At 46.3% G+C, this 19,035-nt stretch overlaps 4 protein-coding genes across 4 annotated transcripts; 2 read left to right on the top strand and 2 right to left on the bottom strand.

Moving 5' to 3' along the window:
- Positions 1-12,874: 12,874 nt before the first annotated feature.
- On the bottom strand, positions 12,875-13,944 carry PHALS_11232 (uncharacterized protein; the record flags this gene model as incomplete). The annotated part of the gene is made up of 2 exons (XM_024726790.1): positions 12,875-13,541; positions 13,610-13,944. 2 exons carry the CDS (start codon positions 13,942-13,944, stop codon positions 12,875-12,877), a joined length of 1,002 nt encoding a protein of 333 aa, XP_024577432.1.
- Positions 13,945-14,129: 185 nt separating this feature from the next.
- Positions 14,130-14,456, top strand: PHALS_11231 (Mitochondrial/chloroplast ribosomal protein L54/L37; the record flags this gene model as incomplete). Its single annotated transcript, XM_024726789.1, has 1 exon — positions 14,130-14,456. One exon carries the CDS (start codon positions 14,130-14,132, stop codon positions 14,454-14,456), a length of 327 nt encoding a protein of 108 aa, XP_024577431.1.
- Positions 14,457-14,685: 229 nt separating this feature from the next.
- Positions 14,686-15,273, bottom strand: PHALS_11230 (U6 snRNA-associated Sm-like protein; the record flags this gene model as incomplete). The annotated part of the gene is made up of 5 exons (XM_024726788.1): positions 14,686-14,727; positions 14,794-14,866; positions 14,925-14,952; positions 15,046-15,141; positions 15,246-15,273. 5 exons carry the CDS (start codon positions 15,271-15,273, stop codon positions 14,686-14,688), a joined length of 267 nt encoding a protein of 88 aa, XP_024577430.1.
- A 75-nt stretch (positions 15,274-15,348) lies between these two features.
- PHALS_11229 (26s proteasome non-atpase regulatory subunit 14) lies at positions 15,349-18,254 on the top strand (the record flags this gene model as incomplete). Its single annotated transcript, XM_024726787.1, has 10 exons — positions 15,349-15,705; positions 15,778-15,857; positions 15,928-16,065; positions 16,143-16,204; positions 16,295-16,345; positions 16,410-16,688; positions 17,035-17,058; positions 17,162-17,314; positions 17,385-17,989; positions 18,063-18,254. The coding sequence occupies 10 exons, from the start codon at positions 15,349-15,351 to the stop codon at positions 18,252-18,254; spliced, it is 1,941 nt and encodes a 646-aa protein (XP_024577429.1).
- Between the last annotated feature and the right edge of the window lie 781 nt (positions 18,255-19,035).

Below are 19,035 nucleotides of genomic sequence, written 5' to 3'. Positions count from 1 at the left end.
TGCGATTCGCTACACTCGTACTGGTTCTTGTGAAGAACGTAAGGTCGGTGACCTAAATGACGCTTCCTCTATGCGCAAAGCTACGGCAGCCCCGCTGCACTTTTTGTAAGCGTGAGCGATACGCCATTTGCCGTTCGGTTTCCGGACACAAAGTATTGGTGTCGAGTGGGGAGACTTGCTTTCACGCGCCATTTCTGCGTCGTGCTTCGTACTGAAGAATGCGTCAACGACTTCACACTGCTGCTTGGGTAGGGGCCATTGACGTGGGATGCATTATTTAATTCCCGGAACCAGGTCGATCTCATAACGCACACCTCGATCTGGAGGTAGGACCGACAGCGGGTCTTTAAGGATGACGTCATGAAATTCCTTTACCAAAGGATAGTGCGGATCCGAGGTTTTCTATAGAATCGAAGATTTATTTCGTGCGTTCAGCATCCAAGACTGCTTCATTTAGAAGGGACGAGGAATTGATCTCCTCGTCTGGTCGTATAATGACCATGCCGGCTAAGTCGCCTGTTTCCAATACTCTTCATAGGACATCTCGTCCAGCTCAAGAAGAGAATCACCGCAGGAATAGCCTCGAGGGTGACCTCACCGTCTTCCTCCCTCGTCACACCTTTGACGAGGGTGTATAGCTGTGCGCTATTAACTACGGTAGACACACCCTGGGTTAGGGTCGACGCCCTGCATCTTGCAGATAATACACGGCGTCGCGGTTGCCTCTCCACGGAAACTTCATGTCTCGATGAGACCAGTAGGGACACGCACTTAGCGTCATCCAGTGTCCCCACTCCATGCTCCACCGGATACTGAATGTTACGGAGAGCTGCTAATTTTGCAGTCTTCGTCCAGTGGATAACGTACCACTCCACGCGCATCTGAAGGACCTTGCCCAAGATGCCCCGGACCTCGTCCAACCATGCCACACTTGGCATGCATCATTTGCTTTGCTCAGTGCTAGGTTACGTGCCACTCCACGTTCAGCCCACGAGCCATGCTCGGGACTCCTGTCCGATACACTTCGGTGTTAACCAACTTGGATACTTCAACCTCCAGCACAGTGATCGTCTCGGTTCAGTGCCCGCGCCAATAGCGCTTCTGCTTCCTAGCACAGGTGGGTTCAAAGCTCCACCAGGAGACGTTCGCGTAGCGCCCAAGGTATTTGACCTCCAATCAATCCATGGCTCATGGTGTTCCAACCATGCCATACGAAGGATAAGGTCATACCATGAATCCAAGTCTAAGACTTAGTAGCATTCCACGCTATCAAAGTCAAGAAACTTGAAACCGAGGTACACAGAGACCCTCGACACAGTGCCGCAAGTCCCCGTTGCTAAGCGAACAGTGACGTTGTCACTCAACGGCGCTTACAGCGCCTCAGCATACATCGGACTTCCATCTATCATGGAGCGTCGAGTATAATTGCCCGACGCCCCGAAGTCGAGAAGGATCTCCCATGGCTTCTCAAAGCTCGGCTTGCATACACGCTCCGTGTTCAAGAGCACGGAGCTATTCGGGGCTAGGCCCTGCTGCCCTTTACCTCTTTTAAACTCAACAAAACTCAGCTCTTCCCCAGTAGGGCGCCCCGCGACAAACCAGACGGACGAGAAGCGATATGTCGGTTCGATGAACCTTGACGAATCTTGCGCAGGAGACAACTATTCCGAAGGTGACGGGTGTCTCCGCAGACAAAAACGCCATCGGGTGTTCGAACGCTGCCCGGCAGCTCGAAGCTCTCCTCCCTCTTTCTCAGCATAGCTGATATCCATTGGCTCAGGCCCGCTCGACGAGCTATTATGGTGTCATTCCAACCTAGACGTGCCGACTTAAAATTGGATTTAGCATTCAATACCATATTCACCGCTTCTATAAAGAGATTTACACTCCAAAGACTTTTATTCTGGCCACGCCAGTGCGGTGGCCCTCCATAAAGACGGTCATTGTGGTCACCTCGGAGAGCGGATCGGCCATCCCGGCAACAAGAGTACGCAACTCTTGGGCAAAGTCCATATATTTCTTCTTGCTCTGTCGGGCGGCAAGGAAACACGATCGCACGCGATAAGCCTGGATAGGCGGCGAGAACACTCGTAACAGCTGCAGCTTCAGCTCCGTCCAGGAGGGAAACGCCGCTTTAACCAAAGTACCGCGCGTCAGCGTCCATTACTACCGAGCTTAGAGATTGCTAGCGCCACGCGCTGTTGCTCATTCTGGACCGTGGCGGATGCCATAGCCATCTCAGCCTCTCTCACCCAGAGCAGGAAATTCTCTCCATCCTTACCCTCGAAGGTCTCAACGCTCACCATGAGCGGCCTGGGTCGAGAGGAGTCATTCGTCGCCGACATCTTCTGCTGTGAGTGCTCAAGCAGAGCATTTTAATAATTGAATACGACTCTAGGCGCGCGCTTATCGCTTCAGGCAAGGTGTTGCACGCCCTCAGGGCCAAGCAGAGACATCAGCTTTGTAAGCCCATCCTGTATGCCCTGAGGCACATAGGATAATCGCTCCATTCTCACAGAGTATCAGTCGTAACGACTCAGATGTAGATTGACTACAAGTCTACCAAGTGCAGCGGGGCTGCTGTAGCTCTTTGCTGAGAGGAAGCTAAGCTAAGGCCACCAACCTTACGTACTATACTAGAACCAGTATGAGTGTAGCGAATCGCAATTCGCTACCTCCAAGGGTACCCAAAACCTTAACCTATGGCAGATACACTCTCCCGTTCAAAATCCAAACTAAATTTCTTTTGTTTTATTTGCGGCAGAGCCGCCCATATCTAAATCTGTAGTTTTCTTGGTTAAATAGTAAAACCTAATTAGAATGCATAACTACTGATAATCCCACCACTAAGTGGCTTCTTGTTAAGGTGTAGCCACACCATTGTGTGGTTACACCATCTGGTGTGACCCGCCCCTTCATACCAGGGTACGTGTAACCCCGTACTGTATCCTTTACTTCTAGAAATGGAACGTTTGGCTAATTGTCTCCGGGACAAGTAGGCCATTAACAAGGTGCAGAAATCACTCGCCTGAAAGCGCTCACGAATTTCGAGAATGTGCTAATGAGGCACATCCGCAAATGATGGCTCTCACCGTGGGTCCACAGATGTTGAGCAATTAAGCCTTTGCGTACCGGGACAGAAAATCTACCCCTCTTCTAAAGGTAGATTTTATGTGTTTGTTTACAGCACAAGAGTAGCTGGTCAGGCCAAGAGGAAACGATGTCAAATAATGTGAGGAGACGGTCGCTAAAGCTAAAAACTAAAGCGTCGTCATTTCCCATTCTGTCTTTGATGCCAACGAGCTTAAAAACATGATCGCCCTGTGTGACATCAGCTTAGCCCAGCTGAAATAACTACCTTGTTCATGAGCTACTTGCAATGTAGTATGTCTCATCAAGTTCAGAAAACATCTGCTTGGCTCTGAATAGTTTGTGATCTGTGTTAATTATGTGTCGCTGATTATAGCAACGTCGTTACCGCATCTCTCATATATAATTAGAAGATGGTAATCTTTCTTTGTCGAGTATACCTTTGAGGTAAGATGTTAGCCAGGTCGGCTTGAAGTATTAGTGGATGCGCTTTCGCGTCGCCCCCTATATGATTTTTTGCATATCACGACGGTGACGTCGCCAATGTTGATGAGGAAATACGTACCGCGTCCGGGTTAGACGCAACATGAGTCGCACTACTGAGTTCTTCGGGAAGTAAGGAATTTAAAGTCTAAGATATTGCTTTACAAAGCGCCCATTGCTCGCTACTGTCCGCAATACTCTGATCGGTAGAGTTACAGGTATGCTTCTCCTGGACTATGTGTATCTCCAGCATGACTTGCCGGTTGCCATTGTATCCGACATAGTCCTGGCAAACATTTTTCAAGGTGCTCGGCACCAGAACTGACATATCTATCACTAAGCATTCGCAAACAGATGGTCGTAAGGAGTGCTTAAATTGCGATGTTGAAGATATCCTTTGAAGCATTCAAGCAGAGAGATCTCGATGCTGGAGCAAGTTTCTCTTATTCATTGCGCTCACGCTTAATAACGCAGTACACGCCTCTTTAGGCTTTACACCATTTTACACAAACGGTTTGGTAAACAGATGGGCGCATTTGACACTGCCACGACGAGGCTCCGGCTTTAGTAAACGAGGGGATGTCGGTCATACGCTACTTGTTGATAGTAATGTGGCAACACGTTTTAGTAAAATCAGTGATTTGTTTCGATTAAATTTAGCGTCATGTGCAATGTGCGTGACGCTGCAGCTAAAGGCTAGGATGTTCAAAAGCAACACGCCGATGTCAGAGGCAGGCGAGACACACATGAGTATGTTTCGGGGCAAACGCTTTTATTGAATGCGATAAAGCCACTTAAACATGCATTGTTTGCGGTCTAGATCCCTAATTTGCGATCGCGCTACATCAGCCCGTTCATGGTCCTGGTGAGAATAGGGATTGAGTTGATTATTTGAAAGCAAATGCGGGCATATTCGGTGTTGTATGCTGGGTTACTGAAGCCAAACTACAGTTTGGCTTTTCTGTGTCGAGCGTGATAGCTCTATTACAGACAAAGCAGTGTCTCTACTATCCGCATTGGTTGAGCTACCCCTTGCTTTGAAGCAGCGATGCGGGTGTAAATCGCTTACGATGTCCTAACCCAGACATTGCGTTGATAAAGTTCAAAGAGCAAACCTAGTATCTGGCTCATCTCAGCAATGAAAAGATGTCGTGACTCTCGAAGAGAGTCGACGTGCAGTCAAAATTGAGGAAGCTCGCGAGAGCCGACCACAGCCGGGTCGATATCCGCCGTCACATCTCAATTATCGATTATCCTGGGGTGGTCGCTTTTACGTGGGTCGTTTGATGTGTCTGTGGACGGCTATCAGTATTTGGTGAAGCAAAATGGATACCCTTGTTTAGAATATCCTAGGGTGTTTGACGTTCGATTCGTGGAAGATCATCTTAGCACTGTGGCCGCATGCGACCTAGCGCACACTCGGCCTTTATCTCTCTTTCGAAAGAAGCAAAGTTACCTGTCGCAATATCCTTTCCGCTGGTGTAAAGCGACCGAATTTGCGGTGAATAGTATCCTCGGTCAGAAGCTGATACAGCTGTCTTATGGAGGTGCAGGCTAAATCCAATAATACATTGAGGTGAGCTAGGTTGTAAAGTCTGATTATGGTCGTACCTGAAGTATATCTCTCATGGAGGGCACGAGTCGCTCCAAGCGCAGACGGAACTCCTGAAGAGCGATAATCAGCACATTGAGAAGCACCTCAAATGCAACTCTGTCGAGCTTGTATCGCTCATGATGTGAGCGGAACACCCATTTGCTTAGGCGTGAAAGAGTTCCACAACGGCGTGATGAGCGACTTCAGACAGTTTGAAACCATAATGGCAGCGTAACACTTGCACTTGACCTTTCCAAGAACGGCCAATACGCATCAATATTTGCTCGACCATCTGCACTTTACCATACATGTTCGTCACAGTTTACTTTTACCGACAGTTCCTCTCGTTTATCTATATAAATGACTCGACAAGCCGCAAGCATAATCGTGGTCTTCGCGAATGACACGCTAGAAAAACTCTCGGCAAGGATGCCTAGGTTTTCGACGATGCATGGTCTAACTGCTCTCAAAAACGAGAGACATACTGCGCTCAGACTCCCGTTCCACGAGCGTCGGACTTCATGACCTTTTCCAGAGGCAAGAAGTAATTCGACATCCCGCCCCGAAACTCGCAATTATGATTAACATTCGGGATTTGTCTCAGAGAGTTCAGCTTGATCTACTGTAAGCGCAAGATTCATGTTGACTCTTGCCCAAATGAAAACGGCGTGATTATGTTTTCAAAGCTTCGGAAGCCTCCATTGCTATGATGTGAGGGTCTTCCTCGCCTATGCGTTTTGCTCTTCCGCTCACACCAAAAACGATGCGAGCTCGAGAACGTCGCTTTTGAGTGATTTCTTAGCATACCGGTCAGCACTCTTAAGGAAAACCGTCTGCGCTTTGAGCAATAACGGCGAGAGCGACCCGTGTCCATCATGAGATATGTACCCCAAGAACCAGAAGCTGGCTGAAGTTTCGCTGAGTATCATAATCAATTTGCGCTCTTGACTTTGCTAAGTATAAAGCACGGCGTGGATATAAAGGTGACAATCCATTACCTTGAGTTATTGCTGGCTCGTCTCCATAAGACAGCTGTAGCAGTTTCTGACCGAGCAAGCTATTTATCACAAGGCCGGTCACTTTACACCAGCAGAGAGCGTGCTGCAACAGGCGACCTCGCCTCTTCTCAAGGGAGATAAGGACCGAGTGTGCGCCAGGTCATAGATGGTCTTGGTGCTTGAATAGTCTTGCCAAAAAAAACTGAATGCCAAGCACCCCCGAGTATTCAAAATATGGACATCCATTTCGCTCCACCAAGTACTGGTAGCAGTCCACAGACACATCAGACGCCCCACGTAAAAGTAGCTACCCCATGATAATCCATGATTGAGATGTGTCGGCGGATACCGACCCGGCTGTGGTCGGCTCTCGTGAGCCTCCTCAATTTCGACTGCACGTCAACTCTCTTCGATGTTCCTACCATCTTATCATTGCTGAGATGAGCCAAATACTAGATTCGTTCTTTGTGCTTTATCAGCGTAATGCCTAGGTTAAGACACCATAAGCGATTTATAACCGCATCGCTGCCTTAAAGAAAGGGGTAGCTCAGCTTTTGCGGATAGTAGAGACGCTGCTTTGCCTATAACAGAGCTATCACGCTCGACACATCAAGGCAAAAGATGCTGTGTACTTTGCACACAAGACGTTGACAAACGCAAAAACGTTAGTTTTGCGCGCCTAACCAGGTGCAATACTGAGAGCATCTACCGTATTAGGAAAGCAGTTAGTTGTGCTTTGTCAAGAGTACGTATATTTGGCATTCATAAAACTTAGACTGCCACAAAATATATATGTTTTACAATCTTTCATTTTCTGACGTGCGGCCAGCAGTAGCCCACGTATACCACAGGCCCCTCCTTTTCGGAGTTACATGAACTCCGATACTTTGGCACCTAATAAATGCACAATTTGCCAAAGTTAAATCTGAACACAATTATTGAGTATAGCATTTTATGTCACCTGGGTGGAAAGAATAAGTACAGATGATTACAGTGCATACCTGTTACAGGGACTTTTTCATGCACAGCGACGATCATTTGTGACTATGCACAAACTGTTTCAACGATATAGTCTTTTACAATCATGTAGAACTCAGAAAGTCGGAAGTATATAGCACATACAAAACTTGCGATTAGTCTTCAAGTGTACACACTGAAATATTCTACTCACCAATAAGTCAAGTGTGTCTTCGGCGCATACGAAATCTTCTCTCTGAATTGTATTTGACTTGGATTTCTTTGTTGTTGATCTGAGCTTCATTAGAAAGTAGAGCCCGCAGGCAGATCCTGTAAAATTGAAGGCCGTTGCTATAACGACCGGTTACTCAGTCACGATAGGAGTGAGGAAGGGGCTTGGTATGACTAGTAAGTATAGGGTGAATTATGGCGATATAGCATGGCTATTCGCCAATCTCTCAAAAAATGTTGTCGATTGGTGCTAAGGTGCTCTGGGTGGTGTGCCCTTCAAGACTATAAAAACTCGAATCTGCCTCGAATTTACCCAGCGTGGCCTTACATGCCGTCGGTGGCTCTTCAACGATTGCAATATGGTGCGCTATGCTTCAAGCAGATGCGGATGGGCACGATTGCGTGATCGCATTTGAGTTTCATCATCTAGAAATTAAGACCAAGTTCAGAACAAGGAACTACGTGTAATCGAACACGCCCTCGTCAAGGTCAGAGTGCACCTGCTTTCTATAAGCCGCTTGCGACGATGTAAATCATGCGTTGTTGCGCATATTGACGCCGTCGCGACATCACGAAGCGGTCTTGGTCTAACGAGAAATTCTTCTCGATATTGATCGAATTGCTGAGATCAGCCCGGCTAAGCGTTTGAGCAAGATTGACAGATTCAACTCGAGGAAATTAAATATTACAGCAGCGGTTGGGGAAACTTGAGCCCTCCATGAAAGAGTAATTTATTACTGAAGGCTGGCAAAAGTACCGGTGTTTACAACACTTGGCTCACGCGCTGGTTGAGAGAAGCAGGCCGTCAAGCCTACCTTCAGGCAGCCTAAGCGATGCGATGTCCGGATGGACCTTTAACCGATTTGTGGACTTCGCATTTCAAACCACTAAGCAGACGACAAATCACATCCTATTCCTGCGGCTTACAGCCCCGTTAGTATTCCTTTGACAGCTGTAAGAACTAACAGCTAGATGTATTCCTCTCCACAGGGTTGTTCGCTACCCGCAAGTGGTAAGCGCGCAGGGACGTGCAGCCCTGCCTCTTCCTCAAGATAGGTGAAGGCAGGGGCAAGGTCGTAAGTGACCATGGCAGAAGGGCAATCGCCTCGACTCGTAACCTCAAACGCTTATAAGACTGCCTATTGAGAGCATTTCAGATACTGGTCACGGCTCTGGTGTATCCGCCGGTCTACAAACGCCCGATGTGAAAGCGAGCAAACCCTTGCCCAACAAGCAATGCGGCAAATACTGAATCTCCCGCAGCTGGCTCTTGTGAGCACTCTTGGTTGCGCGAACCGTCAGCTTGCTCCAAGAATCACGGCGTGCGTCTAGCGAGGTGATTCTGATCTCGGTGAGCTTCGATATCAAGTGGCCTGACATGAAGCATCATCAGCGGCTCAGAATCGTGTCACTACTCTAGATCAGAGAGTAGATCTGCTACAGTGGACTGAAGTCGCCGCTTCGTCTGCATCGGATATCTTCAGATGACACTGGCTCGAAGGAACAAACCGTGGTATGGCCATAGTAAACCCACGCAGAACACAGGATGTATCCTAAGTTTTATTTGGAGCATTGAAGACATATAAATCAATCCGTATTTTGCGGTGACTATGATCGGTTTGTTATACGGTCGCAACTTAGAATTAGAACGCAATCACCGTATGTGTAGGTAGATTGACTGCATCTAACCAAACCCTCATCCCACAGCATATTCAAGTGTCTGATGCCTACCTTGATATCGGCGTTTTACTTTTGTCTTTGCTGACTCTCAGTCATCACGTCGCGAACTCTGCGCATGTCGCTTAATCTCACGGTGATTAAGTATATAACTTTGCGACGAAGGGTAGCATGCTCTAATTAACAATTTAAATTCAATCGACGGTCCTCCCCCAATAAAATCGAAGCCACAGCAAAGCGATGTCAAAGGCACCCGGGAGTTGGCCAAACCATTCATGTAAAATAAGTTAGGTCTGTAGGGGCATGTAGTTTCACGCAAGTCTATTCGTTTGTGCAGTTCGCTCTAACATCTTATTCTCTCCGCGCAAAGGCGAATTTTCTTTGCCATTCTATCCACGCATTCCAGCCAACCATCTGTTTGCAGGTGGCCGACGGGTTCAGTCCAATCTCATATCTAGCACTTTGAACAAATTCGCCGAAATTGTGCTGTGAATCGCAAATTTTACCCGATGCAATGACTACCGGCAAGCCATATTAACGAATAACGTCGAAGAACGGCTTGACTGTATCCTCAACGGTATCGATGTCGAAAGTCAAGCGCGTTTCGCCATCATGTAATTGGCATCTACAACATACAGAAGAGGCTGAATGTCAAGGACGAGATAGGGTGGTCAATTTGGATTAGGAAGGGCCAAAACGAGGGCACATATGCATTCATTCTTCATCTTATAAGCCGTCTCTTGTGTTGCACCCTCACATCATTCGACATCTTGCTAAAGCGACATCCGTGCCATGCCGGCATGGTTCGCACTAGATTTTTAAGTAGTTGGTCAGTCAAAACGCTTCATCAAGTCTTTTGTTCTGGGAAAATGGCCGAGCAATTCCACAATAGCCTTTATTACTGTGAGATCTGCTCGCAGGTCCTGGCTCCGAACGAAGCATTCCAGACTGAACTCCCCATCGGCGCCAAGACGTCCTTCAGAGTAATCGATATTGACATATAGCTTATTTGAGCGCATATAGCTTGCAAGTGCTTTATGTGGCTCTCCGCGACTACGGCTGATGAACTCATCGAAATAGGTTGTGCACGGTCACGACGTAAATTGAACAGCTTCATCATCAGCGGATTTAACGTCGCCAGTGTCTTATTCAGCTCTTGTGATATAATCATCCACTCTCAGAGCATCTAGCGAGAGGAACTTTGCTCTATCTCACCACCAGTAGAAATATATCCATCATTCAAGGACACTGATTATAGTGCAGCTGACAATGCTGTTCTGCAGCACGTCCTTTATGGAAATCGGCGCTTGCGCTGGGATCGTGGCATATATTATTATATTCATATATCAATCGCAACTTTCCGGTGGCTTTTCTTACAGGGAAAGTATACTTAATCGCGTAACATCTGCTTCGTGCTTTGCACACAAAAAAGCGTCAGCAATGTCGAACTATACCCGTGGTATCGGTTTGCGCAAGATTTTGCTTCAGAAGTCAGCTAAAAAAACAACTCATTCCACTAGAGGATACATGTGTAGTGTATCTCTTGACACTACATGTTGATGCTTCCTCAACGAAGAAATTAAAGGATTTGTCGAGCCCTTGAGGATAGTTGCCCCACTACTTTTAACCAGTGCTTTACGAGTGTCTTCATTGATGGACTCATCCATGAGACGGATGACGATATCAGCTCCTCATCCGATACCAATGGTACCATTTTGGAGCCTTCACCGTCTTGCAATGCCTTGTGCATCTAATCGAGGGAAAATTTCTCCAGCGCTTCTAAGCGCTTCTAATGAGGGGAGACATGTAATCTCTAAGCCTTCTTCGGTCACTTTTTTACATGTAAGTAATCTTTCTTGCCCCTTACTCAAAGCTACACTGCTCAGCACGTAAGGCCCGTCACACAAGTATGCTAGCTTAACAATCCCATCATATCGCGACCAAAATGAGTCAATGTTGCTATCTTCTGAGCCTGACGTATCTACTCGTAGCTAACATTTTGCTGGCCGTAACACAGGAGACACGAGATCTCAGCTACTATTATTCATTAAGCAAAGTTGCACGCTGAGAATAATTCTTTTTGTCTCATTCTGAGGCCGTGGCTTACTGCCGGTTTTGCCTTTCAATTCATCCGCAAGTCACCTAGCAATATCATTGCTATCAGCTGTAAATTACCCCAAGTCATAAATGAAGCTATCAGATTTTTTTTCCTGTGCCAAACGCGCTTACACTCCTGGCAGAGATGGGTTCATGACTCCCGAAAGCCCCGCCAGGAAAAGAATTGGCATGTTTTTCTACCAATCGATTGATGGTTCATGGCGTTCCAGGCACGACAACCAAGGTTGAGACCGTATCATAAATCTAAGTCCAGGAGGAGGAAACGGTCTACTTGGTCATATTTCTTAGCTTCGCTTCAAGGTTAACATTCTCCGCTTATACCAGATTCCACGTCAAACGACGCATGCATATCATATGCATTCTTGGCATCTTCCATTCACCCGCGTAATATCTGATAATGTCGACAGTCGCGCGCCGTACGTATTTGCACAACGCTCCAGATATTGTAATATAGCCTTCTTTGATCTTCACAAACCCTGGGACATTGGTACCTTTAGCCAACGAGCCATGGGCTGTAAGCTCCAACCATCTTAGATAGGCTTCCTCCTTAAAACGTTGAGTCCTATTGACCATAGGCTCCACAAGCTACAAAAAGCCAATTGTCTTCTAGTGGGCCTTCCTGATCCTAGTGGAACTCGACATTTTGCCGGGGGGGTCGCTATCCACAATTGCGTGGGAGATCGACAGTTCGTATTGCTGAGCTTAGAGCAAGGAGTTTGTAAGTTGTACTACGCAGACAAAAAACTACGATCTTGGCGAAGCTTCTTAGTAGCTTTAAGAACCCTCTTCTTCTCAGCTTTGCTGAAGCCTATCGCCTTTGGAGCACCAACAAAGTGTACCCTATCCAGCTCCCGCGGCGCGAAATTCATACTCAGCAATATATGTTACTTCCATTGCTTCCTTGATATGAGTAGAAAAGCTTATGGTCTCGATACGAGCCATACTAGCTCAGAGACCGTTACCGCCTTGTCCCGCCTTCAAAAGCGGGTCAGATATCATGTATTGATAAGATTTCTACAATCCGCCATTTCTTGCCTTTCGCGAACGATGTTTGGGCGAGGTCATTTGCTTCAACTTGTCAACGTGATGAACGTTTTATACATATTTTCTGCACGTTAGTGCATCCTCGCGCGCAGCTTTGAAGGATCTTGATTCGTTCCTTGGTGGAGCGAACCCAACCTCGATGCGTTAATTATGCAAACTATTTGAGTTTTGGCTTTTTCGGCGCAAAGTTAACGGCAACCCCGAAATGCGATCAGCTTTTGAGTCCACTTTTTTCTGTAAACTCCGCCCAGGGGGATTCAAAAGCTAGCCAGTACTTTCAACACCAAATCAGTTTGCCAGATGTGACAGATTACAGTGAGTTCAATCCAAAGTGCAGTGGTAGCACATTCTGGAGGATTCCTTACAATTCGGATGCTTCATCTGCTACCAGTTAGATGCTGTCGACACTGATCCACCCCTTCGGTGCCGCAGTGTCATTTCCAAGCGTGTCCGAATACAATATGTTGACTTTATCTTCTTCCGTTTAGTCAGTTAAAATGGAGTAATAAAAGGGTTTTTAGTGGCAACAGTTAGGGTTGAATACCATGCATGACAAACACTTGGTGCTTTTTTATGTCGAGAGTAGGTCAACGTCAGAGTATCACACAATAGTTTATTAGCGATCTTTTCTACAAAAATGAAGTCATATTAACATACGAGATTATTTTTTCGTTGCGAGACTCTATATTTCTTCAGGGTTGAAATCATCTTCGCTGTCTCCCTCATCATTTGCGCCGGCAACATCAGCCTGAGCTCCAGCAAGCAGTTCCTTGTGCATATCGACGGCTGTTTCGTACATACCAAGGTACATTTCGTCGGACACATCTTCCTTTGTTGGAATGATCTCAGTAAACACATCCAACTCTTTCTCAATCCAGTGGCAAGCTCCCACAGTATCCACCCAGACGCCAATATTCTTCAAAACATAACGAAACGCTTCTTCAATGGATCCTCGCTTTGGATTTTTTATCTCATCCACATATTCTACAACTTGTAAAAAGGTGTCGTGGTACGCTATGACGACAGCTATAAACGGATTCAATTCATATGCCTTACGTAAAGCCTTTTGCACAGCCGCTTCGGATGATCCTTCTTCCTCGAGCACCTCCCATGACACGTACTCAATAATCACCTCGCAATACGCCAACACCGCTGACTTTTCGTCCATGTGCTTCTCAATTAATGCCCGAGCATCCACTCCACGACCTTCATCAATCAATACACATACAAGTCCTTCACACGAACGAATCGTGTCATTTTTGTCTAAAGTCATGCATAATTCGTAGCTCTTGATGCCCCGATCAGGCATTCCCGCCTCGCAACACGCTACCGCAAGCTGTTTTAAAAGACTGCAGTCAGTGAGTCAGTCCCCACTTCAAACTATGATAAAAATCAGCTAATTTGCGCTAGACTTTACCTGATGTACTCCACAATGTCCTTGTGCTGTGCCAAATCACCGTCCCTGAGTGCCTTCTCGTATAAGTCGAAAGTCTCCACGGGTTTGGGATACTCGTTACCACATTCATCCAACTCTCCAGCTGCAATTCTAGCTAGAAGCGCGGCTGGTCGTGCTGCACCCTTTAGCTTCCATTTTGAAGGAGATGTAGGACCCTTGCGCGCTGAAGCCGTAGGAGACGGCGGTGTTTTTGGAAATGCGCGCAGGTCTTGCAACTTGCGATCGACTAATCGTTGCAGCTGCACTACGCGCATACGACGGCGATTCTGTTGTTTCTTGTCGTTATCAAGTCGCATGTTATTCAGGCATGTTTGGGCGAAGGCTTGCCCCTTGCTTGAATTTTCGGAACGCCGTTTCCTTTGCTTGCCCATTTAATATTTATGATCATTGCTAAGTAGTAGTATGATTCATATCCGATATAACAGGTTTCTGTTTTCATGCAAGTCATTTATGAAAATATTCTGTGCCACAAATACGAAAAATGCTGCGACGTCTGACCAAGCCACTGACGACTGGAGTGCGTTCATTTGCAGCCAAGAGCAAGACTGCTGCTATAATGGAAGAAGTCGTAGACTTAGCTAAATTTGTGCCCACCAACATTCTCAAAGACGGCACACACCCGATGATCAAGGATAAGGTCGAATACCCTGAGTGGCTCTTCAGGTTGCTTGACCCAAAACCCACGCTAGGAGAGCTGGAACGTGTGGGCTTTGACAACATAACTGAAATGGAAGAGCAGCATCGCTTTCTTGTTCTACTGAACCGCCAAGCCTTGAAGACAAACAATGCGGAGAAGGCCAAGAAATAAAACTCACTCTTGACCACATACCCAGAGCAAAAAGTTATACAATTCATTTGATAGCAATAAAACGGTTGTAAGGTGTATTTTCGCTATGTTACTCACGGGTAGGAAAAGACAGTGAGTTGGTGGCGCAAACCTATTATCGGTCCTGTGTCTTGAACGAGGTGCTAACAGATGAGACATAAATCTCGTGGTGCTTCATTTTCTTTGAAACTTAACATTCAATTGCTACCTATTAATTGGTCTGGGCTGTGGTCGGAAAGCCTCCAGGCACTAGCTGTAGCATTAAGACGCATAGTTCAATTGCACTGACACGCAAAACAGTAATACGATGACAACTTACTAGGCAGACATTGTTGCCGTTAAGCAACACCTGATCAAGCTTCACCTCGCGTTTTCCATCTGGAGTAATCTCACTACACGTAAAATCGCTTGTCAGCAAGCAGCAAAGCTGCGATTGAATGCACAACGTACTACTCAGTCACATCGTCTAGTACCATATCTGAAGTAAAATATGCAGTCCCACAAAGCAAGGGTCGATCAGCAATTTTTCGGAGTATCCAGCAAAAGACACATGATCATCTAAATCACTTACTAACGTAGTCGTCGAAACCTCGAAGCGTACCGAGGAACTCCTTATCACCCTTCATGACGATCCAGAGTCTGGAACCGATGCATTTGTCAATCAGCTCTAAGGAACAGCGCACGCATAAAATATTTAGGAGAAATCGTAAGGCATTAACTCATGATCCATGAAAATGCAAAGACAGATTGGAGTGCCATTAAGCAACCTACCGAGCGGTAAGATGCGGCTTTGGGACATCTTTGTTTTGTGCACTGATTTTATGTCAAAAGGGGTATGTAAACCACATCATTTGATAATATTGCAATTGCAGCAATGGAGCAGGATCCGGAAGAGCAAGAGCATTACCAGTCAGTGCTACTGTCGTTTCGCGAGTATGAATCCTATATGATGCGTGAAATTTACCGTCGTAAGAAACATATGCAGGCCATGCCCGTTGAGATGCAGCGTCGCTTGCCACAAGGGTCCACTTTTCGCAATCTGCACCACTTTGTCAACGCGACACACCACAATCAGATATTTTTCGAACGCGTAGTGCAGGCACAGTTGAAAAATGGACCAGCTGTCGAATTGCCTGAAGTAGTACCGCGAACTCCGTTGCAAAGTCCTCCTCGTCATTTTTCGAAGCTTAAAAGCACACTACACCAATTCGTGCGCGATTGGTCCGACGAGGTCCGTTGATGTTTGGTAATGAAATGTGTGTGCTTGAAATGCTCGAGTCGTTAAAAAAGTGGAGTGCTGCAGGGAAAGAAAGAGCGAGAGATGTGCTATTCACCCATTATCAAGGAGTTGTGTCGTGTTCTGTTTGTAGATAAAGATAACCCGTAAGAGTTTTAGTAAGGGTACTTTGTCGTGATGTCACGATCTAACAAGTGCTTCGACTGGCATTGGCAGACTTAATCGTCCTCGTGTGCTGCTGCCTGGAGCAGGTTTGGGACGGCTTGCACTTGAGATTGCTGCTAAGGGTTACGCAGTCCAGGGTAACGAGTTTTCATATCAAATGCTGTTCGCTAGCAATTTCATCCTTAATTGGTAGTTTGTGTTTATTCGTTTTGATGTCTTACTGTTTGCAACAACCGCCTAATTATTGCTCTTTGGGTTGTCAATAGGGCACCTCAGCCACTGCAATTTGAAATACATCCATGGATTCACAATCCGTCAAATGCACTAAGTATTACAGACTTGCTGCGCCCCGTAGCAATCCCGGACGTATCACCTGCGGAGATTTTAGGTCTTAACTCAGATTCTGCCATTGCTTCAGACTTTTCCATGTGTGCTGGTGAATTTTTAGAAGCGTACGCAAATGATAAAGGCGGGTCAACTTCTAAAAATTATTGGCTACAAATGCGAAGCTAATGAGTATTTCTTACTTGTAGAATGCTGGGACTGCATTGTGACGTGTTTCTTCATCGATGCGGCACCCAACGTGATCGAGTATATCGCCGCATTCGAGCGTATGCTAAAGCCTGGCGGCTTCTGGATTAATCTAGGGCCACTGCTGTACCATTGGCAAAACGCAGGTGGTGACGACGACGATCGCTATGAACAGTCAATAGAGCTTTCGTACGAAGAGATCAAGCACGTCATGAACACGTACAATTTCCGCATTCAAAAGGAGTCGCAACGCGAATGTTTTTACGCAAACAATATTAAAAGTATGATGAAGACTGTTTACGACTGCGTCTTCTTTACTGCGGTCAAGGAGAATGGTCGTGTTTAAAACAAATATAGAACGACGTTGTGTGGATTGTACCACCAATTACGGTTTGATGTCTGTATTTTTGCTATCCTTCCATAGCTTTAGACTTGTCTTGCCGTTCTTCAGGTGCAAGCATTTAAATAGTAAAGTAAATGCTTTTTTTCAGTCGAGATCGTCATCGTCAAAGTCATCGACCACCGGCTTGATGGCAGCTGCATGCACGGGTACCTCATCACCCATGCGCTCAATTTCCGGATTTACTTCAACGTCCATTTCGCTCTCCATTTGATGCTTGATCCGAGCGTGCAATTGCTTGGACGATGCAGGTATTGGTGACTTTATCCCTCTTGGTGGCGTTTCCATCTTTTGATTACGTTCTCTATGCGATGTAATCTACACCATTGTTTGACTTAATTTGAATCTTCCAAGCCCCGACCTCAACGATGGACCGACTGCAGCGCCTTTTCGGCAATCTTCCGGGGCTCCCGGGTCAAGGAGGTCCCGGATCTGATGGTCCACTAGTCGATACCGCCGAAAAAGTACATATCTCATCGTTAGCGCTGCTTAAAATGCTCAAGCATGGTATCAAGAACTTCTTGCCTGCAGATTCCGTTTAATCATTACTTAAATGCTTTTTATGTCACATCATTAGGCCGCGCTGGTGTTCCAATGGAAGTGATGGGTCTCATGCTAGGTGAATTTGTGGATGACTACACGGTCAATTGTATCGACGTTTTTGCCATGCCGCAGAGTGGAACGGGTGTAAGTGTGGAAGCTGTAGATCCGGTCTTTCAGATGAAGATGCTCGAGATGCTCAAGCAAACAGGAAGGGCAGAAATGGTTGTTGGCTGGTATCACTCACACCCAGGATTTGGCTGCTGGCTCTCCGGCGTAGATATCAACACGCAACAAAGTTTTGAAGCTTTGAATCCACGTGCTGTCGCTGTTGTTGTGGATCCCATACAGAGTGTGAAAGGTAAAGTGGTAATTGACGCTTTTCGCCTCATCAATCCGCAGCTCATGATGATGGGGCAAGAGCCACGGCAAACCACTTCAAATATCGGCCATCTGAATAAACCGTCGATCCAAGCGCTCATTCACGGCCTTAACCGTCACTATTACTCGATAGCAATCGACTACCGCAAGAATGAACTAGAAGAGCAAATGCTCATGAATCTACATAAAAATACGTGGAGTGATGGACTTGTGCTTACCAAATTTGAAGACCACTCTAAGGAAAACGAAAAGACCGTCAAGGTACAATCTAGAATATTACAGCAGCGATACCGCTTAAATTATCTAATGATGTACGTTTTGGCTAAATTTGCAGAGCATGCTGGCTCTTACGGAGCAGTATAACACGCGAGTCCAAGAAGAAGAGGAGAAGACACCGGAAGAACTCGAGGTGCTGAATGTCGGCAAATTGGACCCCAAGAAGCATCTGGAGAATGACGTGTACGAAATCATGGCTCTTAACACAGTGCAGTGTCTTGGTGCTATGCTCGATACTATTGTTTTTTGACTTGAGGATCGAAGTTTGTGAGACTAGATAATCTTAAAATGGAGTTATGTGCTCTTGCAAGTATTTTGATGAGTGATGGAATAGTGTTGTTGCCGTTGGTCAAGTTTGGAAGCTCGTTCTAAACTAGACTGTGCTTTCAAAATACGTCTACGTACACCTTTCGACAGAAGCGTCAGCTGGGAGAACTAGAAATATTCGTAAAATATTTGTCTTTCGAGTATGTGAGCCGCTACTTTCACTTTCCAGATAGCTTAGGTAAGGCCGTACCTCAACGCTTGATTGGTTGATATTCTACTGATCTGGACCGGTCTGAGGGAGATTCCATCAACTCTGATAGGATTAGCAACTTGTTGTTGCAAGAGGGTGACGATGAACGTACGCTTCTTCTGATGTAGTTTAGACCGGGTCAGGCAAACAGCAAAGCAGACCTCGCATCCTATGCATCTTAATTGGTTCAGATGATGTCCTTGAGCTCACACCTACTCTTTTGCATTTGTCCGGCTACCTGACTTGAAATTTAGCCTGGGCGACTGGCGGCGACTGTATGCTCATGCGACCTGAGCCAACCCCTCATCGATCACTAGACACAAGACCTTCATTGTTTCAACCATGTCCTCAAGGTCACAATCTGTTGTGCCCTTGGTACCGTGCACATTATATTCATCCTCGCCGACCTTGAATAAAGACTGTGCGGTGACCAATGAAGGGGCATTAAGGACGACTAAAAAAGTACCGCTAGACGCCGTAAGTTCCGTCGGAAGCAACAAGCTAAAATATCGCA

The sequence above is a fragment of the Plasmopara halstedii genome, assembly GCF_900000015.1.
Source record: "Plasmopara halstedii genome assembly, contig: Scaffold_526, whole genome shotgun sequence".
In the NCBI taxonomy this organism is placed as follows: Eukaryota; Oomycota; class Peronosporomycetes; order Peronosporales; family Peronosporaceae; genus Plasmopara; species Plasmopara halstedii.
Note: the sequence above shows the minus strand (reverse complement) of the source record. Positions and strands in the feature narration are given on the sequence as shown.